At 39.5% G+C, this 24,897-nt stretch overlaps 4 protein-coding genes across 4 annotated transcripts; 3 read left to right on the top strand and 1 right to left on the bottom strand.

Moving 5' to 3' along the window:
- Positions 1-66: 66 nt before the first annotated feature.
- On the top strand, positions 67-4,015 carry LOC135673493 (uncharacterized). Its single transcript, XM_065182505.1, has 7 exons — positions 67-520; positions 615-711; positions 798-913; positions 2,275-2,319; positions 2,676-2,701; positions 3,621-3,756; positions 3,831-4,015. The coding sequence occupies exons 1-7, from the start codon at positions 331-333 to the stop codon at positions 3,944-3,946; spliced, it is 726 nt and encodes a 241-aa protein (XP_065038577.1). The 5' UTR covers positions 67-330; the 3' UTR covers positions 3,947-4,015.
- A 287-nt stretch (positions 4,016-4,302) lies between these two features.
- Positions 4,303-8,181, bottom strand: LOC103984622 (calmodulin-binding receptor-like cytoplasmic kinase 2). Its single transcript, XM_009402156.3, has 6 exons — positions 7,845-8,181; positions 6,960-7,216; positions 6,704-6,872; positions 6,424-6,513; positions 5,297-5,595; positions 4,303-4,685 (listed from the first exon to the last, which is right to left on the bottom strand). The coding sequence occupies exons 1-6, from the start codon at positions 8,089-8,091 to the stop codon at positions 4,452-4,454; spliced, it is 1,296 nt and encodes a 431-aa protein (XP_009400431.2). The 5' UTR covers positions 8,092-8,181; the 3' UTR covers positions 4,303-4,451.
- An 8,098-nt stretch (positions 8,182-16,279) lies between these two features.
- Positions 16,280-21,741, top strand: LOC103984623 (AT-rich interactive domain-containing protein 2). The gene is made up of 2 exons (XM_009402157.3): positions 16,280-17,645; positions 20,402-21,741. Exons 1-2 carry the CDS (start codon positions 16,761-16,763, stop codon positions 21,272-21,274), a joined length of 1,758 nt encoding a protein of 585 aa, XP_009400432.2. The 5' UTR covers positions 16,280-16,760; the 3' UTR covers positions 21,275-21,741.
- A 540-nt stretch (positions 21,742-22,281) lies between these two features.
- On the top strand, positions 22,282-24,897 carry LOC103984624 (uncharacterized). The gene is made up of 3 exons (XM_009402158.3): positions 22,282-22,655; positions 24,184-24,312; positions 24,486-24,897. The coding sequence occupies exons 1-3, from the start codon at positions 22,335-22,337 to the stop codon at positions 24,663-24,665; spliced, it is 630 nt and encodes a 209-aa protein (XP_009400433.1). The 5' UTR covers positions 22,282-22,334; the 3' UTR covers positions 24,666-24,897.

The raw sequence follows: 24,897 nt of genomic DNA, 5'->3' as shown, positions 1-24,897 counted from the left end.
ATTCACTCCGAAAAATTTGTCGGGTTTACGTGGTCTTTGCGAAGGGGAGGAGTGCGGCCGCACATGAAGTGGGTGCAGCAGCAGACACGTGGCGGAGGGTTCGTTTCTTCGAACACGATCGCGCATGCCCATCATCTGTCGCAGTGATCACCACGCCGACGCACTAAATAAGGAGGCATTGATGAGTGCCGTAGCGGCATTTCGAGCCGCCATCCCCGCCCCCCTCCTCTCCCTCCCTGCCGCCTCCTGTCGCTCGCCTTCTTGCCGTCTCCTTATTCGCGGTGGTACTCCGTCCCCCGTCTTCCCTGCTCTTCATCTTGTTCTCCGTCGATGGCGACGCCTCCGCCGCCCTCATGCGTCTCCGCTTCTTTGGAGAAGCAGTTCGAAGACTTTCGTGTCCAACTCGACGAGACAGCGAGCGTTCGGGAGCGAATCAGAGCCGTGGTGATGGAGATGGCGGCCACCGTCCGGCTCATGAACGCCCGTCTTCTTTTGGTCCACCACTCCCTCCCCAACCCAGGTTCCAAGCTTTCGGAGACAATACTTAAATAATAATAATTTTTTGGTCTGCTTTAATACATATTTGCTTGATTCAATGGCACGATTGTGGACAGACGTCCTGGAGAAGGCTAGGGCTCAGGCAGGGGTGCTGAAGGGGCTTTTCGGTAGGCTTGCCGAAATCCTTCGTGAATGTCCTGGACAGTATTACAGGTGGGCGTATTCTCTTTGGAGAGTCGGTAACATTGTTCTTGTTGTCCTTCTGTTACAGGCTAACTCGAGGTACTTGTTTGGGATAGATTCCATGGAGACTGGAGGTGTGAGACTCAGACGGCAGTTTCATTGATAGAGTTTCTGCATTGGTTGGATACAGGCAGTCTTCTTATGCATCCTGAAGCTGAAAAGATTCTAGGATGTAAGGTTTTCTTTCCCACTAAAGATCTTCCTTCCACAATTTAATGATTCGCATACACTGCATTAATGACAAGTGCACCTGTTTAGATATGGTTTCACAGTTCAAATTCATCAACTCTGCTATGGAGATATATCCTGCACTGTGATAAAAGAGATCTAAAATTGTAGTGCTTACATAGACCTAAAAGAGACCTAAACTTGTGGGATATGGAAAGACATTATTGATTAGGACGTTATGCTTTATATGGACCCTTTGTGATTGTCTCATTTTCTCTTCTAGTCTTTGTTATTTACTTCGTGACTAGCTTATAGCAAACTGAGGAGACTAAGTGCATTTGGTTCTGCCTCGAAGAACATTTTACATTTGATCAATTAACTTTAATCTCCCCCTATCATTTATATATACTAACAAAAAAGTGGAATGTATTTTAAGGTGCGAAACCATAATAGAACTGTGAATTAGTTGCTGAAGTTTTTGGTATTATTAATATAAAAATGAGGTTGTTTATATTGACATTTGCCTGTTCTTGGCCCGACAAACATATGGAACAAACCAATCCGACTTTCAATGGATTGAACCATTTTATATTGTCTCTCTGAGTCATGTCAGTTTTCCAGTTGCCAGACATATTCAAAGTTTATTCATTAATCTTGGAAGAAGTTTGAAGATAGGAAAATCTAGTAGTTCCAATATCTTTCTTTTATTGTGACCTTGCTTGGCCTGATTCCACATCTACAAATGTGTAGGGGCCAATTTACTGTGTAATTTGGGTGTTTTACATATGGAAATTGTGTTGTTATCTTTATTTATTTATACCTCATACGATGGAAAGCATGAGGCTGAATGTTTTGGGAGAAAAAAATGTCATTTAAAAAAGAAAAAAATTAGAACTGTTTTAAGCTACAAACAGAAATAAGTTACCAAGCATTGGTTTTCATTTTTTTGAAGTGAAAAGAAAAGGTAATGCCAAGGCTGTCTACACTCTGAAGCTGTGTGCTTTTATTTTTAGAAATAATCATCATTATAAACATGACATGTTTCATTATAAACTCAAGAGATCTAAATTTCACCAGCAGAATGATTGCAGACCACAACAGATGGCAGTCATTAGGAAATTAACAAATATTTGATTTTGCTAAAAATTAGTTGCATCTTTCACTAGCAATTCATTGGGCCAGAGGTTAGCTGGAGCGCTGTTTATCCAACAATATTTCATCCATATTCAACAAAGTTCCTTTTTTTATTTTCTTCCTGAAATGCCACTTCTAGCATGTAATTATTTTTCTTTGCTTAACATGCAACCTTTTTTATCTCGTAAAATAACAAACTAGGAGTTACTAATTGTGTTATATTCTCTGTAGTGGATCCTTCAGAATTTGGATTGGACATTGAAGATTACCTTATTGGTTAGTCTCCTGCATAATTCATTCGATAACATTTTGGTTGTTGAGATTTGGATTTTTTATGTAATAGAATAAGCAATTGTGTTGACTCTTTATGTTCCCCAACAAACTACTGGATTATTGCTAATGGTTTGCATGGCTAACTTTGTGATTTTAATGTATAACATAATTGTTTATTTTTTATTCATAATCTTTTTGCGTTGCATGACAATATATGTAGATGAGTGTTTCTTCATTGTCACTCACCGTAGTCTCTGCATGGCATCCTAGACTACTATATATCATACTGTTGTCATAAAGTTGGTACTTGGTGGTATATTTCTATGCTTAATATTACTGATAAGGTCACCTTTTTGCAGGATTGTGTTTCATGTCGAATGAGTTGGTAAGATTTTTCTCCTACAAATCAGTTGGATTTTTATTTCATAGAAAATTACACTGTAGTTTATGGGTTTATTAAATCATGAAAAAATTTAGATATTGCCACATCATGGATCTTGACAAGTTCTGTTTGTGCGTAGAGTGAATAGGTCATATATACCTGATGACATAAGGCCATAGGTGCGAAGAAATAAGGGTCATAGTGATTGCTTAAGTTAGGCGTTCTGGATTAGCTCAATCTGTTGAAATTTAAATGGGTTAGGCTGGCTAAATTAGTGCTGGGTTGCTTCTTTCTTGGTGGAACGGATCTAGCTTTATCTATGCTAGCCGTTGCATCATTGCTGTACGTGTGCTTCAGATGCTTTGTTGCTTCTCATCATCTAAGAAGCTGGATGAAAGAATGTGTCTCAACAAAAAGTATGCGGTATCTTTCCTTTTTCCCAACAAAACATATAGGATTCAATTTCATTTTTCCCTTTTTGTTGTTCTGCTGGCACCTAAGATTCAAACACCTGGCATGGCATGCAGCACTGTCATCAACTGTTCCAATGGCCCGCTGGCAAGAGGGATGCCAGCCAGCCATATTTAAAACCTTAGTCATCGGAATGTGGAGGAGACAAATCATACATAATGCGAATCCAACAAAATACAAACACATAATATGTAGATACAAATATATGATTTGTCATTGTGTTTTCAGAAGATATTTGTTTCCTATGTATAAAGTTCGACCTTACTCCTTATCTTCATAGATCATCGTGGACTGTGTTGTTCATACTTTTACAAAGAGATGTATGGGGATTGTGTCATAAATGTGAAACACACACTAACAGGAATCGTAGTTGCTGTTTGACTTAGATCCATGGAATTCTTTTTAATCTTAAAATTAACTTTAGTTTCTGATACAATACCTTCTATTTCAGCCAAGATATGCTGTGAATCAAGTCACTGCTGGGGATTATGATTGCCCAAGGAAGGTGCTCAAGTTCTTAACTGATCTCCATGCATCTTTTCGGATGCTTAACCTACGGAATGACTTCTTGCGCAAAAAGTTCGATGGTAGGCTGTAAGATGTTCCGACACAACATGCATGCCTGCTGCAGATCTCTAATTGTTGATGCTTCGATGGGCAGGGATGAAATATGACTTGAGAAGAGTTGAAGAGGTGTACTATGATGTGAAGATTAGAGGTCTCGGATCTGGGGATTCTGACACACGAAGAGGCCGCCAGGTTACAATGAATCAATAGCCACCCACCCCCATGTCGTATGTTTATTTTTAGCTATTTGCCAAGATTGATGTGGCCAGTCATTTGTCATTGCCTGTTTCGCATCCGTAATGTTGTTTTGATGCCAACTGGAGGGGGGCACCATCTCCTGCATGTTTGATGGCTTGCTCAGCCCTGAGGATGGCATCGTCTCCAGTCCATCGTCTTCTTCTCTGTTCTATGCTATGGTGAGGCTCCGCTCGTCCTGATGGATGACTGATAAAGATAAAGTGGGATCCACAATAAGAAGAGTTCAAACACTGCAAACTCTATATAGCAATATAAAGAAAAGAATAATGGTAAAAAGTAAATTATTTGTTATGTTCAAAGACAAGTAGTGTATCAAACAATGCTGCATGGGGAATTCATTAAAATTGGAGAAAGTAATCTTCTCACGCAACAAAACTATATTTCATGTACATTCTTGCAATAAACAACACTGGGCTTCTTTATATCAAATCAGATATTTTCACACATGATCCGCTTATTAGTTTTTGTGACGGGAGAGAGGATGTGAGGACAAGAACTCCCGATAGTCTTTCCGTACCGTCCATAGGATTTCTGCACACCTCCTCATGCTCGGCCGGCTCGTCTTGGTTGGAGCCAAGCACAGCAAGGCAAGCTCAAGGATCTTTTCCACCGCAAAGCTAGTTGCCAGGCTTGGCTTAAGGTTGGGATCCAGAGTCTGTATCCCGTTTCCTTCTGTGAATCTCTTCATAGCCTGTGACATTTAACCAACACAATCTAGATTTTAGTTGTCCGCTATTAACCAACAACAAAAGACATTCCAAAACTATTCACATATTTGTCCGCTCTTAACTTTCAGCAAAAATGCCAAACACTAGCAGTCAGCAGTAACATTTTGTTGATGCCCATAAAAGTATGAGAAAAAGAATGCCTCCATAATCCTTTCCTATTAGAAGAGACTCGTCCAGCACCAGAAGTGAGATTTCATAGGATCAACATTTTTTTCTTTCATCTTTTCCTCTGTTTAAGTCCTTCCGAATTTGATATTTGTCAAAAGAGAAAAAATATTCTTGTGACTAGGTTAGCTACCGATAGTTCTATCAGTAACTAATCAAAGAATTTCGAATGTTGCCGAATTAGCATATAGGTCGAAGCCAAACGTTTTCCAAAAGAAAGAGGGATCTTAACCTAAGGGCTAAACCAAAACCAATGTTGACTACTCCATGGTCTGAAGAATATTAAAGATTTTGAATTAAAGTGTGCTTCACTATGTAACTCTCGAATCTGGATCTCAAAGTTATAATAATGGCAACACCATATTTATTACTAGACAAAAGCACATGCAAGAAGCTCTCCGAAACATACCCATTTGGGTGTAAGCCGTTCGGTGAGTTCTCTCCTGGGTTCTATCGGGCGCCTGCCGGAGACCAACTCCACCAGCAATACACCAAATGAGTAGACATCACTCTTCTCTGTGAGTTGATAGGTTCTTAAATATTCTGGGTCAAGGTAGCCTGCAGTTCCTTTAACTTGGGTGGATATGTGGGTGACATCAGAATCCATCACAAAAAGTCGGGCAAATCCAAAATCAGCAACCTTAGCGCGCAGATTATCCGTCAGAAGGATGTTCGAGGATTTAATATCTCTGTGAATTATAGGATTATCTGCATTTCAAGAAAATTTATCCATTAGATTAGCAACTAGCAGAAAAAAAAAAAAAATCCTCAACTTTCAACTGCAGAGTCACAGATACATATGCATAGATTGGCCACCGGAATTTCAAGTAAGACAGATTCCAACCAAAAAAGTTCTAATGACAGAGGCAAAAGAAAACTTTTATACCAATAGTGAAAATATTAAAATTGGATATTCATATGACAAATACAGATTTTAGTGATTTCTATTCTGGCTTCCAATCTGAAAATCTCAGAATTTTCAAAGCACATTGATATGCGCAATTCAGCCTGCATTTTCCCTTGTGATACACCAACCACACTGATTCACCACAGGCCTTCTCAGTTAGGATGGGCAACAATGGGAGGTTTGAATCTTCAAAGAAGTGGTTAACGACATAATAAATGCATTAACCACATTCAAAACGGTGATCACCAAGGGTGGAAGAGATCTGATCTGACGATCAAATTCTTGTTTAGTGGATCAAGCTTTTCCTGTTTGCACGATTGTGGGCCCAAAGCGATCATTTGGTAAAATATTTCGATAAGTTTTTACTGGACCTCCATCGTTCCCTAATGGACCAATAAATTAGGCACCTTTACAAGTTTACAAGTTCAGGTAATGTGAAGATAGCTATTCAACTCTATTCATGTAGTCATGATGAATCTGTAGTAAACATTCTCTAGCTGTCCAGTCTATAATTTGGGTTATGATACGATAAAACAAAGGAGCTATATATATATATATATATATATATATATATATATATATATATATATATATATATATATATAGATGGATAGATAGATAACACCAACCTGAATACACATGAAGGTATGTGATAGCATGAGCCACATCAATTGCAATATCTAACCGTGTAGCAAGATCCAGAATTTGTCCTCGCTGACCTGAAGTTTTGCTTAAAAATAGGTCAACAGGGCACCAACTTCCAACAGCAGAAAATCATAGCAGGTCAGAAGTGGAAACAGACGTTCACTAAACATTACAATATCAACTAGCAGTATGAAGTCAAGGAGGAAACCAATGCCGACTATATCAGCACTCACCACAATGGGAAATTAAGCATTAGGAACTTACAATCAAGATGTTCTCGAAGAGTTCCGTTGGAGACGTACTCAACAATGACAATTCTCTCATCCTGATGCTCCAAATATCCATGCAACCTAACCAAATTCAGATGCTCAATGCATGCCAGTGTTTGAATCTCATTCTGGAATTCGGCATTCAGATGGCTGTTGTGGGTATTCTACAAAGCATCACACCCCAACTTCAGTAGTAGGCTAAACTTAGATTAACAAGATCCAAGGAGAGACATGGTATCCACTCCAAATACCTTTTTGGCACGTTTAACCGCAACCACTGTGCCATCATCAAGCCGGGCTCGGTACACAGTCCCTGACCCTCCTTGTCCAATCTTCAAAGAAGGGGAGAAGTTCTTTGTCGCCTTCATGATCTCTGCTATGCTCAGTCTAATGCCTCCTGGTTCACTTCTAGAAGGGTTGTTGCCATTGCTATATATTCCCATACCGCGCGGCCTGCTACCTTGTAAGCTGCCATGAGAGCTTCCTTGGGTGCTAACAGATGGGGTGACTACAAGAAAAAGAATAATAATCTGATAAGCTACTGGATATGAAAATAAGTGGCCATGTTCTTTCTATCAAATCAATTACTAATAGACATTCTCATAAGAATCCATTAGATGAAGCATCAAATTTAACAAATAATTCTTACACTACCTCTGAAACATTAAACATTTACTTGATTTGTATAAATCTCTTGGTAAAATGGGTTCGATCGTACATCAATAACACAGACAAACAGGTGTCTGAATGCCTCAAAGTGATCTCATTAATCAACATTGGGAGTGAAATTTTGCAATAGTTTACAAGAGATATAAGGAATTATCAGAAGAATGAAGATTTTCCAAGAACATCAATAACTCCATCCATATCTCAATCTTAGGAATCTGACTATGTGAGGGTATAGAAGCAGATGATATATCCAAGAAATGACAAATCTAATGATTTAAGTTTTTTCTTTGGCACAATTGTTTGCAAATAAGAAAATTTAAGCTTCAGAAAAAAAAAAAAGACTATCTTTTGCAGGTAATAAAAAGACAATCTTCATGCACTAAAGGAGACAAATTTCCCCCATCTTTTTTTCCTTTTTCCTCACAGGATCAGATCCCCTATGCACTGTTCTTAAAGCAGAAGCTTACGAGAAGGCGGCTTGAACTCCTCGGAGTCGTCCGCCGAGGGCGGCAGTCCGCCATCGTGCGAACCGAAGCACGAGGTGATCGCCCGGGCAGCGATCCGAACCGGGTTGCGGCTGGACGATGACGACGAGAAGCCGCCAGCGGATGACCCCGAGGACGCGGAGCTCCGGGAGACGTCCCAGATGTCACCGCTCCTCCGAACACCGTCGACAGGGCTGCGGTCGCCGAGCGGTGTCGCCGGGCTCCTCATCCTCCCCGACAATGGAAACCTCGGGGGCACGCTCCCTTGAGAAACCCGCTGGGCGTTTCGTGGCTACTTGCTTACACACGCTTTGGTGACCGGCGCGCAATAACGCTCGTCATTTTGGCCTCTACAGGTCAAAGTCAACATCCAGAAAGCGCTTGGAAAACTGACTACCGCCCACGAAACAACGCGTGGGTGGAGATGTCGACCTCTGCGTCGGGTTTACCGTGGGTTGACTTTCTGACGTGTGAATGGAAGAAGATTAATCATCACTTCTACACTGACAGAAAACCCAAATGATCGTTTTCTCAATCTTGTCATCGTTTTCCTGCAATTATTGTCATGCCTACTGCATTATTAGGCTTAGCAGCTGCATTAATAGCAAGAAAATTGCCATCACCGACGGATGCTCATGAGTCCTGCAAATGGCCATGAATGGACCAAGAAAAGCCAAACGTCGAACTTTTGGCCTCTCATAACACACCTTCGATACATCATTCAAGTATATCCATTTTGCTCTCCAGTTTAGAGAGAAGGGCTGGACCTGTAAGATTACAGATGTAGAACTGGAATGGCGTGGTTCGAAATCCTCGGCTTTGTTTGGGCATGTAATCTGCTGCTGGGCTGGAACATGAGGCCATACTTTATCGAATGCTGCGAAGCATCAGAGCAGCACATTGACAGATCCGAACAAGTGAGATAGTTGGTATGCCAACTAATGCGTTAGCTTGACGTTTCTGTCAGATTGCTGTTACGACATTCACGAACAGTGACGCAGGAGCCACCCAGTTCCAGACCATGGCACAAGGAAGGTGAAGAAGACTTTTAGCTCATGGAACCTAATGAGATGGAGAAGCATTTCGTCGAACACTTGTTTGTGTGAGATCTGTGTATGGATGGGTGTTAGATAGATGATCCCAGTGGCTAATGCCGAAATGATAAGAGAATAACAAGCATAATGACGATTGAAGTCACACGATAAAACACAAATAAGAAAGATAGATTATTATTGATGGCCGGCCGTCTTTCCTCTTAAATATAGATACTCATGTGGATGGAATTATTTAATGTATTATTTATTCCCTGTGGTCTTCTTGTCTCATCATATTGCTTAGAGTTTGACCAAACAACTCAGCTCATGCATGTGCAGAGAAAGAACACTTTGCTTACATGCTGTGATCAAAGAGTTCCTATGGTCAACTTGGGCACTTGACGAGGAAACAATGTATCTGGGCAACTCCACACGAAGGGTATGATGCGTCATTTACAAGTTCGATCTTGGGATGCATTACATCTAGTCACTCATATTTCAAGTTTGAGAAAGATCGAGCTGTCAATCGGATGCTTAATTTATTTCCTCATTGCATATTTCGTTCCTTAACAATCCGGTATAATTTTTTTAATGCGAGGTTTTACTTCCGATCCACGGTATAACAGTCATCATTTCTACACATCGATGTATACACGTCGACACAAACACTAATGAGATATTAGCGCCTATTCAACAACTTTGGTCTCTTAGCCCCATAAATGGTCCTGAGTCACATACTCATTTCCGTCGATATGTTCTTAAATCTCACTTAGTAAATATAAATACTAATAGGTATAATGTTGGTCGTCACTCTGCTTTTGCCCCAGTAGGCCAATTGGTAGTGTCACTAGCTTACTTGCAATATCAGGCTCTATTGTCACTAGCAACTATCGAGGTTCCCCGACCTGACGTGATGCTAACATCCCAAGAGTGCCCAAGGCCTATCAAACCATTAGTTAATGGGACACTTTAATCTCTAATTATGGAATTCAATGGACTGCACCGCCCTCAGTATACGCTACATGAATCCAAAGCATGGTCAACATACTCGATAGAGGATTCCCCATGAATCCAACTATGGTAAATGGATCCACATTTAGAGGAAATGCAAAGAGAGCTCCAATAATCAAAAGGGGAAGCGCTAGTCGACTCTACGTTGGGTCGGTCGTTATTCACCCAAAAACTCTAGGAGGAACTGATTTCAATGAGCTTCCACCTCTCGTCCTTCTAGGTGTTTGATAGTAATATCGATATGATATAGCACATTATAATTTTTCATACCCAGATGTCAACACCTCGAACATCTTAATGTGCCACACCTTCTCAACTACATTAAAAGGTCGAGCATAAGAATGGTATGTACACTCGCCTAAAGCTGCTTTTTATATACTTGATGAGGGAGTTTGAACTTTATTTTCTCAGGAACGTATACCCTTGGCCTTCAACAACAACACTCATTAAACTTAGGCAGTAGGGGGAGGAAAAAATGCTCACAAACTTTGTCGCTTGGTTCATAAATAAGATTCGAGACATAGTAGATGCTCATCCATCACTCATAATATAAACATTCATAATGGGGCTCAAGCCTTCTCGTCTCTTTTAGTCATTGATAGAGAGATCACCAGCGTATCATAGACTTAGTTGAAATTGTCTAAGTCATTAGCCACCCTTGCGGTAAAGCCACGAACTTAACTAGAGTTGCTCAAGTCGTGCAACACCCTTATGCCAACTTCTCGAATTTAGTTGAGATTGCCTAAGTTATGAAACACCCTTATGATATGCGTCCATAAAGGGTCAGCCTATTTGTAATCTCGCTAAGGTCCTGTAGGACCTATAAAAAAAGCAAGTTGATTAGTTTAAAAACGAGCGATAGACAAGTTCTGATATCTTGTAAAGAGGACAACTTTATAAACAATTCAACAAACACTTTGTATGCAAGAGAGAAAAGAGAGGAATAAGAAAATAAGAACTTTAGAAGGCAAAACAAACAGTCGTAAGTCCACAAACGATTGCCCACCGGGTGTCAAGCGTGATGGCAAATTTCATCAACTCAACATGCGAACTTGTGTAAACCGATCAATGCCTGACACTACCTTGAAGCCCTATCCACCCCTATGCCACCTAGGGGGTTCCAGTGGTCTGAGATGGCTGATATTTTACATTGCATTATAGTTTATAGAAAATAGGTTATGGCATGTGAAAACAGAGCCATTTTGGGATAGTTTTGTTTAGTGTGGTGAGTGGTCACAATATAGTATTGCAAACTGTTCTTGTTTGTATTTTCAACTAAAAACATAAAACCAAGGCAAAACATACTACCAGACATCTGTACAAGCATACAAAAGTGACGAACGATTCATTAAGCGAAGATGTTACAGGTGCACGATAACCGTTCGTGATAAGCGACTATACCTAAAGTACTTTAAAAGGCTAATCAATACATTACTGTCGAGGCAATGGTCTCAGACAAACGCGAGAAGTCACATAAGAAGCCAAAGCAAGAGTGGTTATAATTAGCCCCAACCTCAAGATCACCTTAACGGAGAAGAAATGAATGATCCAAGCTACCTCACTATCCGAGTTAATCCATTTAAATATGACTAGAATTAAAAGGATATTTATGTGACCCTAACCTAATGAAGATCCTATTAATGAAAAGAGATATGTCAAAGTACCATCAGTTCCATTGAGGTTATGACAATGACATTAAATATTGTCATAACTTAAAATAGTAGATTGAAAAGCTTATATATTAAGGACATCTCATATGATTCATTTGAAAGCATTGGAAACACTCACCTCGATCTCAAATGGGGAGACAATTCTTTGGCCTATAAGTCTTATGCTCAAGCTACCACTGAAATGCACCCGAGGATGAAGGGTGAATCGAAAGTAACTTACAAAGATGAAGATACAGAGTACTTCGACCCAAATCATGATGATGCCCTAGTAGTCTCTATGAGAATGATAAATACTTAAGTGAAAAGAGCCATGATCGACATAGGTAGCTCTATTGATATCCTTTATTTTGATAATCTTCAGAAACTTGGGTTACCAACTAACGATACTCTAATGACTTTTTCGATGATGGGGTTCACCAATGACTCTATCTCACCTTTTAGGACTGTGAATCTACATGCCATAAGCAAAATGTGGTATATGAATTAAGAAAACTCAACCCTCATAAGAAGAAATCCATTACGACTAAGGCATAAAAAAAAAATGCTTGAGACACATAAGCTAAGAAAATCCAACTCAGGTGAGAAGAAACTTATCACGACAGAAGACACAAGATAAAATATATCTGAGGCATGTGAGTCAAGAAAACCTGACTCATGTGAGAAGAAACTTACCACAACAAGAGGCACAAGACAAAATATACCCAAGCTGTGAGTCAAAAAAGCTCAATTATATGAAAAAAAGTCACCACAGCTAGTATATAAAAGAAGAGATGCCTAAGATATGCTGGTCGGGAAAGCCCGTCCCACCTATCGAGGTGAAAAATGTCGAGCACCTTGTCCCCATCACCGTCGAGGTGCGAGGGTCAATAAACATAACCTCCCTTCACTATTGAGGTGTGGAGGTCAAATACTCTAACCTCCCTCGCTATCGAGGTGGAGAGGTTAGGAAATTCGACCCCCCTCTTGTTGCCAAGGTGTGCAGGTCGGGTACCCTAGCCCCTCGGCTCGCCGTTGAGGCATGACGCACTAACGCCGAGCTTCCTAACCCCTTCTTGTTATCAAAGTGCAGAGGTTATGCGTTTCAACCTCGCCCCCGTCTACCGAGTCTGGAGGTTAGGTACTTTGACCCCCCATCACTTGAGGTATGGGGGTTGGGAAACTTGACACCTCTTGTTGTCGAGGTTCCTAGGTTGGGAAAACACATCCTGCCTCAACTCACCAAAGCTATTCCAAGGTCAAAGCATGGGTCCCTCCCATAACCCACCTCAACGATGAGCATAGGAGGAGCCCACCTTGACTCCTCCTGTGACTAGTCTTGACGGCGAGTGAGAGAGGAACCCACCTCAGCAATGAGAGAAAGAGGAGACCACCATGGCTATTCCCACAATCTGCCTCGGTGACGAGCAAGGAAGGAGCATGCCTTAGCGCTTGTAACAAGTCGATCATGAGCAAGCTTACTATGTCTAAAGTTAGTCTCTCGATAGATCGAGTAGGCCAACCATATTCTCTATCACTCGAAATAGGCATCTTTACGACTCCTCCCTCCCCACCTCTACATGGCACACATGTCGAATAAGTTGATAGCTATACTTCATGATCTTTCCGAAAGAGTTCCCAAAGTACACATTTAAGGAGACAAATGATGAGAAGAATATCACTGACTAATTATTATCTGACACGTGACCTCCGTGTGGTATCCAGGTTGGAAAAAGGAAACAGATGTTGCTCCCCATTGGTCTGTCTACGTGGACAAGGGTCCAAGGAATGTAGTTGCAAGCTGTCTTTGCCTTTGTCACCCACGTGGAGAAGAGGTCAAGTGAAGGTTGTTAGAGTCAGTTAAGGGTGGCCTCTTCGTAGAATATTTCGCTCTTTTTTGATTTGGTATAAAAAACTCATTTTTGGCGTAGTCACCAGGGGGTCACTTATTTACTATTGATCACTATATTCATCTTTCTGGGGTTACTAACTTAGGTGTCGAAGGGAGTAGATCTGAAAACCTCTCCCGACCTTAGTCTTCATGTAGATGATACTCCAAGAGCTAATTATTTTTACCTCAGAGATACCTCAAACAACCCTACGCACATGAGTCAGAATCATATTGGATTGACTACAACGTTAACGATATCTTCCCATAACATAAACCTCAACACAAGTTAGTTTAATCAAATTATAAATAATGATATATTAATGACGTATCAAAATGTCACGTAAAAAAAAATTATCTTTGGACAATGGTCATGGAATGAACGCTAAAATAGAAAACTTCTTGGGTATAGTTTCATTCAGAATTTTGAAAATTTATTTTGAACTCTCAAACCCTTCTCGGACTTTATCATTCATTTTCTACAAACAATGACTTGAGCCATAGAATGACATTGCACTGGTTGAGCTTTCCATGTTTTCTACAAAACTTCCTTTGAAAACTCTCTAGGCGGACATCTTCTCAATTTACATATCATTTTTAATTAGAATTCTTGCTCAACCTTTCAAAACTCACTTTATCTCAAATTGAACTTCTTTTTAATTCCAAAAGTGATAATATTTTAGAAAACAAATCAGATAGAGTGATTAAAACTGACATATTTATAGATTGTACTTTTAAAAGTGTCTTTTAGAAAATATTGTAAGAAAATTAGAACTAAGAGATCTCTATCAACAACATGTCTAAGACTTGTGACGATCACCGCTAATAAATCCATTTTAGATATGGGGCCTTTAACTTCTCGTCTATAAGGGTATTTGGATTGATCATACATACTCTTGATAGGTAAAAAAATATTTGAACTCACTCTCATCGTATACAAATGTTCTACGAACACTCTCACCAGATAAAAATATCTAACTCATCATTGTTTGACCTACTCAATGGTGAAACCACTTTAGCCAAGAAAAAGAGTCAACATGTCAGATGTGCTCTTATAGCTTTTCTTTACATTAGATGCATCTAGAGTTTTCGATACACCCTAACATAATAAGGTATCTTCCCACACATGATACATGACTTAAGTATCAATGCCCTCGATATGCTTTTAACTAGGCAAAGCACCTCCTCTTACTCAGATTCATTCACCTAAGACATTCATGTATCAAGGCCCCTATGTGTCATAATTGAGCAAAGGATCAAAATGCATATGTGTTGATCCACAACACAAATAATAAAACACATGAAATAAGTATCAAAACGCTCAATGTGTCATAACCATACAAGCATCTCTCCTCTTCATGTGTGTCCAAAATATACATGTTGTATATCATCTATGGTCAGGTTTCTTGGTCACCCTTTTAGATCAAAGGGCTTCCAAAAATATTTTTTCTAATTTTAAAAGTGATAAGATTTGAAAAAATGAACAATTATGTCATATCGACACATGATTAAATTACAAAGAGATTTAATTCAGATGTGTAAAGTATGATATGTATTTATAGTGTTCAATAAAAATTAATAAAAATATGATGATGATTTTATATTTTATATTTTTTTAAAAATTAAGTATGTATGTAGTCGTCACACTTGAATAACCGATAAGTTCAATCCTCTCCAACGATGATGAGTACTACTCTCCACAACCATTCAAGCGGAATATGCATTGTGTAGAAATGGACTATTATTAGGGTTCCAAACAATTAAGATAACTACTTTCTTACTTCCATCGGAAAATATTAGAATTATCGATTTAATTTTATTTAAGTTATAATAAACATCAACTATCGATTTTTAAGTTAATACAAGTAGAGAACCCAACCCATTTGATTCAAGTTGACTTATAATAACCATAAATTCTCATCCATCCTCCTCTTCAAACCCTCATCATGTTTGCCACAAAAACCTAAGAGGAAAGGGTTTGTACATGTTGGTGAACAAATGCGCCGTGATTGGTAAGTCAGCATGGCTATGTCCACGGGTCGATGTCGGGAGTTCTCTGTCGGCTGAGCTGGATGCCGAGATAGGTCGGGGTATTGGTCAGCGTTTCTTGGTCCGAGCGTCGTCTGCGTCGAGCTACGTCTCTCCGTTCCCGGGATAGGTGACAGCTCGCTCTCGTTCACTAATGATGATTTTCGGGTCGAGACGCTTATGGCTCGGGGGTGACCGCTTCGCCGTAAAAAATGCCTTCGTCGTCGGGTGATTCCCGACTTTGGCCCCTCCGATGAGCAAGTCAATTGTCGGTGGAATTGTTCTTCTCCCCTTGGGCCGGACATCGGTTATAGGTCTTTATACTATCGTGTTCGAGGGTTGGTCGTACACGGGTTAACGTGGTGGACGTGCAAAACAATATCTTGATATGGATTTTGACCTGACGTATGATATCGACTGTGACGTGTCTTGGACCCAAAGATAAATTCCCATATCCAAGATATTATTAGAACATTTATCTTGCCTTCGTATACTATTGCAACTCAAGCATTCAATCAAATCTAACCACACATCGTCACCGAAGAAGTTCAAAAGGAAATCATGAATCACTTCAACATATTAAGATATAATCATAAATCGAAGATCGTATTGATATGATACATAATCCAAATATCTGACTTATTTATTATTAATTAAAAAAATAAGATCTGAAGATTCTGATATATTATATAAATATCTGACTCATTTATTATTAATTAAATAAAATAAGATCAGAAGATGCCTCCCTTCCTTCAATGAAAAGACGTCCTTTCATAATTGATGGGTTGGATCAAAGACAGAAGAGCCGCACCCACACCTGAACCATCATCATCCCCTTCCTCTCTATTCTAGGGTTTATTTTTTGGGGGGGTGCCCTTCCCTGCCCTGCCGCCAACTCCCTTACCATTATTACCCCCCACCAAAAACAATAAGCCAAGAGATTAAAGAGAAATCCCTCATCATCCTTCTGTGCAGGTGAGACGAGAGGGAGGGCTCCTCTTTTTCTTTCTCTCTCTTTCAAGGGGCTGAAGAGAAAAAAACACTTCCTCCTCAACTGCTTCAACTCCCCTCTCTCGCTTACTTCTCCCCATGCATTCCGAGACCTCAGCTCTCCCTGCTGCTTAACTGCCCCTCTTGTTTACCGTAATTACGTTTCGACCCCTTGTCGGCCAAAGAGTGGGACGGCGATGCGTGGCGCCACCGGCGGCGTACGGCCGCCGCCACTGCCCCGATCACCCTTACCTCCTCCTCCGTAACGGTTTGCATTCGCCTCCCAAAGCTCCGCTCTTCGATGGCCGGATGGCCTCTCGCCTCGGCGGGCGTCTCCCTCGACGTCGTGGAGATCCTCCGCAAGCTCCAAAGCATCGGGTTCTGTTCCGATCTCGATGTACCTGGCTCGGAGACTGGCTGCGAGAAGTGGAGCGTTCTGTTTGATCGGATCCTGTCGGTTTTCTCGAAGGAGGTCGATCGGAGGGGCGGGATCCGCCCGCTGCCGGCCATGGTCGGCACTGGGCATCGCGTGGATTTGTTGAAGCTCTATTCCTTGGTGCAGGAAATGGGTGGCTGCGACCTGGTGACGGAGAACTGCGCGTGGGCGTCGGTGGCGCAGGCGCTTGGGTTGGAGTTGGGGTTTGGGTCGTCGTTGAAACTGGTGTTCTTTAAGTACTTGGATGTGGTCGACCGGTGGTTGCAGAGAGTTTCGGGGAAGAAGGTTGCAGGGAAACGGTCTGGATACAAGAAATTACGTCTTTTGGGTGTCGGAGAGGGTTGTGGAGCAATTACAGATCATAAAAAGGCGGATTGTCAGTCTCCAGTTCCTTTGGGTTCCAAGAAAGATCAGTTCCTTTCACCACTCAAGGGCAGCGGGTGTAGGTCGCAACTCGATACCGATGGGAATGATAATTGTGACGTTCTCATCTCGGAAGCAAGCACAGTTGATGGAGGAGGATTAAATCATCTCAAGAGGAAGCGGGATGATTTGGTGGGGATGCTTGAATGGGTGAGAAATTGGGCGAAGAATCCTGGCTACTGTTCTGGTGGGAAATTTATGGCAAGTGACAGAGGAAAAGTCAAGGGTCTTGCAAGTAGTGAGCACTATGCTCAGGTACTTCTGGCCAGGCAAGCTGTGTCTCATAGAAGAACTCGCCGAACATTCTCTCAAGCAACTCATCATCAGGTACTAGTTCTTCTGCATGCATGCCCACAATTCTCAATCATATGCAATTACCAGGCAATTGGACAATATGACAAGTTAGACATTGTAGCAACTGGGCATATATAGAGACATATTGACAAGCTAACTTTGACAAACTCTTCCCAACTATATGCAGTCACATGGGTCTTTTACCAATTTTTGGTTCTAAGAAGCAAGAAAGATGAGATTTTAAGAAGCATAGACATAGGTCTCCAGAAAACTAACTGAAACTCTCTCTTTCACCTTAACGATAGTGAGCAGCAAATCTTTTACATCCTATTCCAAGGAACTGCCTCTATTCTCAAAATTCCTCCTTTTCTTCACATTATTTTCCATTTAATCTTTTCAAATATTATTCTCCAATTATTCGAGTGAGTGGGTGCATATTTCAGTCCTTATCAAAGGAGTTGGCATCTAGCTATTGACATTGGATGGTAGAGGCAAGTTGGAAGCATTCAATCCTACATGACATTTGATTTGTACTTAGGGTCTGTTTGGTTTTCAGTGCACCAATTTACCTGCATTTACAATTACACTACAATTCGGAATTACAATGACAAGTTCATGTCTTTCTTTTGCTTATTTGAGTGTAATTGTTAGATGTATTCTTTGTTGTTTGCCTGCTCGCATTTACAACCTGCATTCATGAGTAATGGCAAATGGTGGTAGGGGTGGTGATGGTGGGATTTGAGCCTAAACTTTCACATGAGACATGCAATTAGTCATTTTCAGATTTCTTCTGTACCATAGTTTATATCCTATAGCAAGAGCTTCATAATCAAGTTATCATCCATTTAAATTCTGAATTTAGAGATAAGACGATGTGATTAAATAAATATCACAATAAATACAGACATTATATTGTAAGTAAACTAATTAAAATAAAATTTGCAATTCTTCTGTGGCCTAATATTCAAAATTTGTATGAACAAATTTAAATACTAGTTGGACCGGTACATACTATCTGATATTTACCAGTTCAACCAGTTAGCAATTTGCAGACCAAGTAATTATTGGGGGGAATTGGTCCATAATGAGCTTACTGACCAACAAACAACAACTATCAGGTTTACCACTTGATATTTGGTCTGTACGAAACCTGTACATGGTAATAAGTCTAGCCTGGTTTATTGTACATTCAAAACAGGCCTTTGACTGAGATTTCATTCCAAGAGCCATTTGAAGTTGTTATTTTCCTTCTGATCATGCTTGAGATTTCAAGGAAGGAGAGAATTTCTCTCCAAACTAAGCTAAGTTTGATGCTAGATTTCTTGATTTCATCCTTAATTTTTCATTTGCTGTCATGATTCCAATATACTGTTTTATTGTTTTGAACATGATCTTTTTCCTACATGCTACAAATCTACAAACTATTTATTATCTAAACAGCAACAAAGTAAAACATATATATATATATATATATATATATATATATATATATATATATATATATATATTGTCTTACTTTCTAGTGTCAAGAATACATGGCTTTTAATCTGAATTCTATCATCTACCAAAAAGGCATTACAGATTTCGATTGAGCAACAAGAAGCTGTAGGTCCAATGACGTGTTGGACAACACCAGAATGATCACTCAATTTAAAAAAATATATTTTAAGAAAAGAAATCATTTATTGGATATTTATATAATATACAATCAATATTTTCCAATTCAGATGATATATACTTGTTTGTGAAATATTTGAAATATTCTCAAATTGAAGACATTTTGTCTACCAGTGTATAAGTGATATACTAAAATGATTATTTATAATTTTTAAATTCTTTATTTAATGGTGTCAATTTTTTGTTTGAAGTTCAAAATTTTATGTCTGCATGTCTACTCCACTAATATCAGTTACATTGCTCCTTAAAATTAATATCAAATACCCGTGTTTATACCTAAAACTTTCTAAATACATTCTTTTTAAAGACATACATTATCATAGTTGTGCATTTTCTAATTTTTTTTCTTTCTTTTTTTGAAGAAGAGCACTTGATGGTTTTTATATTAAATCATATTTAAATAATATGTTAACTAGCATAATACAAGGATTTTTTTATTATATTATAATTCATATCGTGATATGTAAATCTGAATACCTGATAGCTAAAGACTGGTTTCAAAGTTGTATTTATTGTAGGTTTTTTTTTTTGTGCGGAACTTACAGAGTCAGCAAATGATCCAAATGTTACATTTACTTATGCAATACAAAGTACAAATCTTCTGAAATTATAACTGTTGAGAAGTCAAAAGCTCTATCCTTCTAATATGTGGTAGATGCTAAATCTTTTTGCTGAATCCAGTGGTAAATCTACTTAGTACAGGACCTTTCTGTTGGCAAAACCCTTTGGATAGTTGTTTAAGATATTGGGCCTATTAGATATTTGTCGCATATGTTGGTAGTTTTGAAATCTGGACTTAAATTTTGACGATCACTGGTTGTGAGCCAACATGTAGGAATGTTGAATAAGCTCCCCTTTTGCCACAATTGATCAATACTTCTGATTTCTGAATCACATCTCGTAGAAGATTTGCCTATGTTTTCCAGCTCTTGGAGAAATCATTATATGTTTCTGATTCATGAAAATTGTTTTTCTATGATTTTTCTTGTTATACCTGACTTAATAGATTATTGTTAGACCTTAGAAAAATTATTTATAGTTCTTTTATTACATTAATGAAGACAATGCTGTTTTAATTGAGATGAAAACCACCATCATACCTGGTCTTGCAGAATGGATTCCACTCCATTTGTGAGAATGGTAATGGTACCATTTCCCATGAGGAAACAAAATGCAATAAAAAATCCAAATCAAGAACTTGTCATCAAACATTCTGTCTTCATGAAGATGACATGGACAACAAGGGTCTGATGGCTGCAGGTGAGGAAAGCAATGATGTGAAACATGGGCTTCAGAATCCCTGCTTAGATGCAATAGCTGATTGGCTTTCTAGCGGTCCACCCCATGTGAAGATACCTGTAGGCAGACAATTTCAAGCAGAGGTACCAATTTGGACTGGCCAGCCTTCTGTATCTACTACTGGTTCTGATGATTTCAAATGGTTGGGTACCAGGATCTGGCCTCCTGAAGGTCAAGAGAACGCACCATTTGATAATGTTGCTATAGGAAGGGGTAGGCAAGCTATCTGTCAATGTGAATGGCCAGGTTTTGTAGAGTGCACTAGGTTTCACATTGCTGAGAAAAGGCTGCAATTAAAACGTGAACTGGGTCCAGCTTTCTATGTTTGGGGATTCCGAAGTATGGGTGAGGAGGTCGCACTTTCATGGACAGAGGAAGAAGAATGTAAGTTCAAGGCCATTGTTCATTCGAATCGGCCATCTCTTGATAAAAACTTCTGGAACAAGCTTTATTTGTATTTTCCTCTCAAGAAGAGGAAAAATCTGGTGAGCTATTACTTCAATGTGTTTCTTGTTGGGCGCCGAAGGTACCAGAACCGTGTGACACATAACAGCATTGACAGCGATGATGAGGATATGGAATTTGGCTCTGTAAGCACTTCTTTTGGCCAAGGGGCAGTTAAAATCCATGATTCAGTTTCTGTCATCTGTGCTCAGAATATGCAATGTATGGATCTAGATGGATAAATGCGCAAAGAGGGTGGTCTTATTGCTTTACCATCTTTACCATGGTGATGATGATGAAAATCTTCTGCAAGGCAGCCTTTGTTGTGCATTACTGTGACTGTACCTGCAGAGGTTTTAATGGACATGGCGTGCGCTCCATCGTTGTTGAGGTTGATACATAGAGAAAGAGAGAGAGAGAGAGAGAGAGAGAGAGAGCAGCAATGTGGATACTCGATGCATTGGGTAGTGGCAAGTTGACAGCACCTTGTACATTTTGAAGATAGGAACTTGTTTTTACTGATCTGTTTTGTCATATTTCTGATCCAGAAATGCTTGGAGGAAAGTAGAAAGTATGGAGGATGAAGTTAAGCAATTGAAAATGTGTTGTAGCTGAGCATATTTCATCTGTTGTTGAAAGACTTCTTTTTCTTTTTCTTTGTCCGGTCAGTGGTGCAAGTCGCCTTTAATTTTCATTGCAATCATTTATGCATTTGTGAGGGTTTTGCATGTTGCATATGGTGTACATTAATTTGCTTTCCTGCATTCCCTAAGCTCTCGTTTGGTGGCGGTCATCTATTATAGTTCTACTCTTGCTGAATATAATTAACTTTACCACTGATATGATTGCACCTATCTAAATTTCTGATGAAATCTGATGGTTTATGGACTTAAGTTTTGCTATTTAATGTAGGATTTTTATGTTAAGGAGACACCAACACTTAAAGTTGGGTTATTCCAAGGTGTGGATATGTGCCACTAAATTGTTGTCTTTGAAATAATATCTTGATGGCGATAATCCATGCCTTTTTTCTTTTCAATTTGTAATGTCCTATGCTTAACAAGCAATTAATTTCATAATAAGTTACAAAAAACTTAAATATAAATTCATGACCATATTATTTGTCCGCATGAAGCTACAACCACGAACAATTTCTTCTCTTACTTACTCAATGATATATATATATATATATATATATATATATATGAGCATAATTATCAATACTTGCTATTTTTCGTATATAACACTTGAGAGTATTCACATGATAAACTAAGGCTTCGAGGACACTCGCGCATCGACTCAATGGCGAGGAACAAGACTCGCTTGCTCATCCCTCGCGTTTGTCTCCGTCGTTTCCTCCTCGTGCTCTTGGCACTGTTGGTGGCGTCGTCGGAGGGTGGGAAGAAGAGAGTAAGCATCCCGGACGAGCTCGACGACGTGGTGGACGAGGAGGAGGACGAGGAGTGGAAACGGTGGGGCCAGAAGACGACGAAGCCCGACCTCCCCCCGCCGCCCGACTTCTCGCGGATGAGCCCCTTGGAGATCCAGGCCGAGATGATGAAGCGCCACACTGGCCCCTCCCTCGGCTTCGTGAAGCTTCGGCCGGGTGTTCCCCGCTCCAGGGTGCGACCCAATGCCGCCCAAGATTCGTTCTTTTTTCGTGTTTCTTTCTCTTTCTTCGCGGAACCTTTAGCTTTTGTGCGGTGATCTTCCTCGTGTTCTTCGGTTAAGCAGGCGCGATCTTGGCAAACTATGCTTACCCCCGTTCTGGTTCCTTATGCTAGGTTTAGGTTTCTTGTCGTTTTCCTTTCCCTCTTGGTTTGTCGTTGCGAATGCTGTATTATTCTTCATTAATTTTATGGATTTCGGTGCTTGAATAGACTAATTTTTTTCTGTATTATCCGGGAATTAGGTAAGCAACACTTTCTTTCTTCTTTTAATGAGATTTTGGAGGATTTCTAGCTTGATAGGCAATTATTTTAATGGCATTCGACATACGGTTAACAATTGGGGCACCGAGGCTCTTCCAGTGCCATGAGATGCTTTCTCTAGGGGATGTGGTCTCTTGAAATTATAGTTGTGTGATCTTTACAGTAAGTTGCATCTCCATTTCTTGTTTCCTTTGCATTCACTGGAGATAATTTGTTGCATATTTTGTGGTCGAATTCAGCACTCTTGTCCTCTTAATTGAGGAAACTAATGTTTCAATATCATGTGAATAATGTGGCTTTCTTTTATATCTACTTGGTAACTTCTTTGCTTTTTGTGGTGTCATTCTGTCACAGTTTGCTTTGCTTACCCTTCGGTCGAGTGCCCTAGGGATCTTGTGTAATTCTTGGTAATTTCATCAGTTGGGAGGCATTTCTTGTTGATCTAGGGATCTTGTGTAAATTATGCTGCTCAAATACTTAATGGATTGCCATCTCTTTTGAAATGCCTTCTCAATATCAATTAGAGGACCTCAAAGCATGGATATATTTCTCATCTGAATGCACCATCCATAGTTCAGTCTTTCTTGTCAAGCAGATCCCATTTACAAAATAATTTTCTTCTTATATCTGTTGTTATTGTCTATGAATTTTCCTTTCAAAACCAAATAATAGATTCGTTGTATCTTAAGCAAATACAGCTGGTTTACAATGACATTTTATATCTGATTTTGGTTGATTAAATACATCTCTTTAATATAAAAGAATACCCTTAGATCATTTGTTTTTTTCTTGGAGTTTTTTCTAAAAATCATTATGTTGCATTATATTGTGTGGTGGTCTTTAGAATTGGACTCACCATGGTGGTATAGTGTTAACTAATTTTATCTCCATACCTATTCTTAATTATCTGTATTATAATTTATGATAACAATAATCGAAGTACTTCTAGTTGTCCGTTTTTCTTCTTTTGGATCTCTATTTTTTGTGCAATCCTTTATGGGATTTGGCCTCACCATACTGGTATGGTGTTAACTAATTTGATCTCTATACCTATTCTTAGTTAGCTGCATTATAATTTATGATACCAATAATTGAACTCCTTCTGGTTGTCCATTTTCCTTCTTTTGGATCTCTATTTTTTTCGTAATCCTTTCTATGGGAATATCTAATCAAAAAGTTCCATAAGTTTTTTGCATTCCTGATTAGTTTGTGACATTCAGGAAGATGTACCTGCCATTGCTATGAGATGGAGCAAGGTTCTAAGAACTGGATCTGTTGGGGTCAAGTTCATGGCTGTTGACCTGAACACCATCATGTTTACAATGGAAAGAGGCCAAGATTTGGAAGAGGTGAGTCTTTATGAAATATCAAATATCGTGCTCGAGTTGTCCAACAACTGCTTGTAGCAATCAAGTGGTGGAACTGAATTTTATTTTTTGTCCTTTTAAATTCTGGTCTTATGCACTAGCATTATAGTTGTAGTATGATATTGAAGAATGATGTATTTCACTTCCTTTTCCAGTTGAAAGAGTTTGTTCTGAGTCAGCCAGAAGCATACGAGATTAAGATTGGGCAACAATTGTATCGAAGACCTGGTGATCCTCCGCTCGATGAAGTTGTTGAGAGTCTACATAAAAAGAAGACTAGTGCCAATGCCCATGAAATTGGCAGAGATTCACATACTTTGAGTGACGAGCTGTGAAATCATAACATCAGCCTTCTTTATGCTTCACAAAAATGCAGGATGTGTGACCTTTTCTTTTCAGATGCACTTATTTGCTTTCCTTTTTTTTTTTTTTCCCTTTTTTCATGTTTGTACATTGATAGCTCTGGAAATCCCAACAATAGAAGCTGAGCTGGGGCTTCCATTGGTTAGCTTCTGTACCGGTGCCGAACATTTGTTCTGATACAAGCAATGGGATGCTTTAAATATA

Source organism: Musa acuminata, chromosome BXJ1-5 (genome assembly GCF_036884655.1).
Source record: "Musa acuminata AAA Group cultivar baxijiao chromosome BXJ1-5, Cavendish_Baxijiao_AAA, whole genome shotgun sequence".
In the NCBI taxonomy this organism is placed as follows: domain Eukaryota; kingdom Viridiplantae; phylum Streptophyta; class Magnoliopsida; order Zingiberales; family Musaceae; genus Musa; species Musa acuminata.
Note: the sequence above shows the minus strand (reverse complement) of the source record. Positions and strands in the feature narration are given on the sequence as shown.

Excerpts from the sequence above, each read along its gene's own strand:
- LOC135673493 (XM_065182505.1), top strand. The coding sequence starts at position 331 with ATGGCGACGCCTCCGCCGCCCTCATGCGTCTCCGCTTCTTTGGAGAAG. Across the intron at positions 914-2,274 it reads AGCTGAAAAGATTCTAGGAT|TGGATCCTTCAGAATTTGGA; the intron begins GTAAGGTTTTCT and ends TATTCTCTGTAG. Across the intron at positions 2,320-2,675 it reads CATTGAAGATTACCTTATTG|GATTGTGTTTCATGTCGAAT; the intron begins GTTAGTCTCCTG and ends ACCTTTTTGCAG.
- LOC103984622 (XM_009402156.3), bottom strand. The coding sequence starts at position 8,091 with ATGAGGAGCCCGGCGACACCGCTCGGCGACCGCAGCCCTGTCGACGGT. Across the intron at positions 7,217-7,844 it reads GGAGTTCAAGCCGCCTTCTC|TCACCCCATCTGTTAGCACC; the intron begins GTAAGCTTCTGC and ends TTTTTCTTGTAG. Across the intron at positions 6,514-6,703 it reads TCTTCGAGAACATCTTGATT|GTCAGCGAGGACAAATTCTG; the intron begins GTAAGTTCCTAA and ends GCAAAACTTCAG.
- LOC103984623 (XM_009402157.3), top strand. The coding sequence starts at position 16,761 with ATGGCCGGATGGCCTCTCGCCTCGGCGGGCGTCTCCCTCGACGTCGTG. Across the intron at positions 17,646-20,401 it reads CTCAAGCAACTCATCATCAG|AATGGATTCCACTCCATTTG; the intron begins GTACTAGTTCTT and ends CTGGTCTTGCAG.
- LOC103984624 (XM_009402158.3), top strand. The coding sequence starts at position 22,335 with ATGGCGAGGAACAAGACTCGCTTGCTCATCCCTCGCGTTTGTCTCCGT. Across the intron at positions 22,656-24,183 it reads CGGGTGTTCCCCGCTCCAGG|GAAGATGTACCTGCCATTGC; the intron begins GTGCGACCCAAT and ends TGTGACATTCAG. Across the intron at positions 24,313-24,485 it reads GAGGCCAAGATTTGGAAGAG|TTGAAAGAGTTTGTTCTGAG; the intron begins GTGAGTCTTTAT and ends TTCCTTTTCCAG.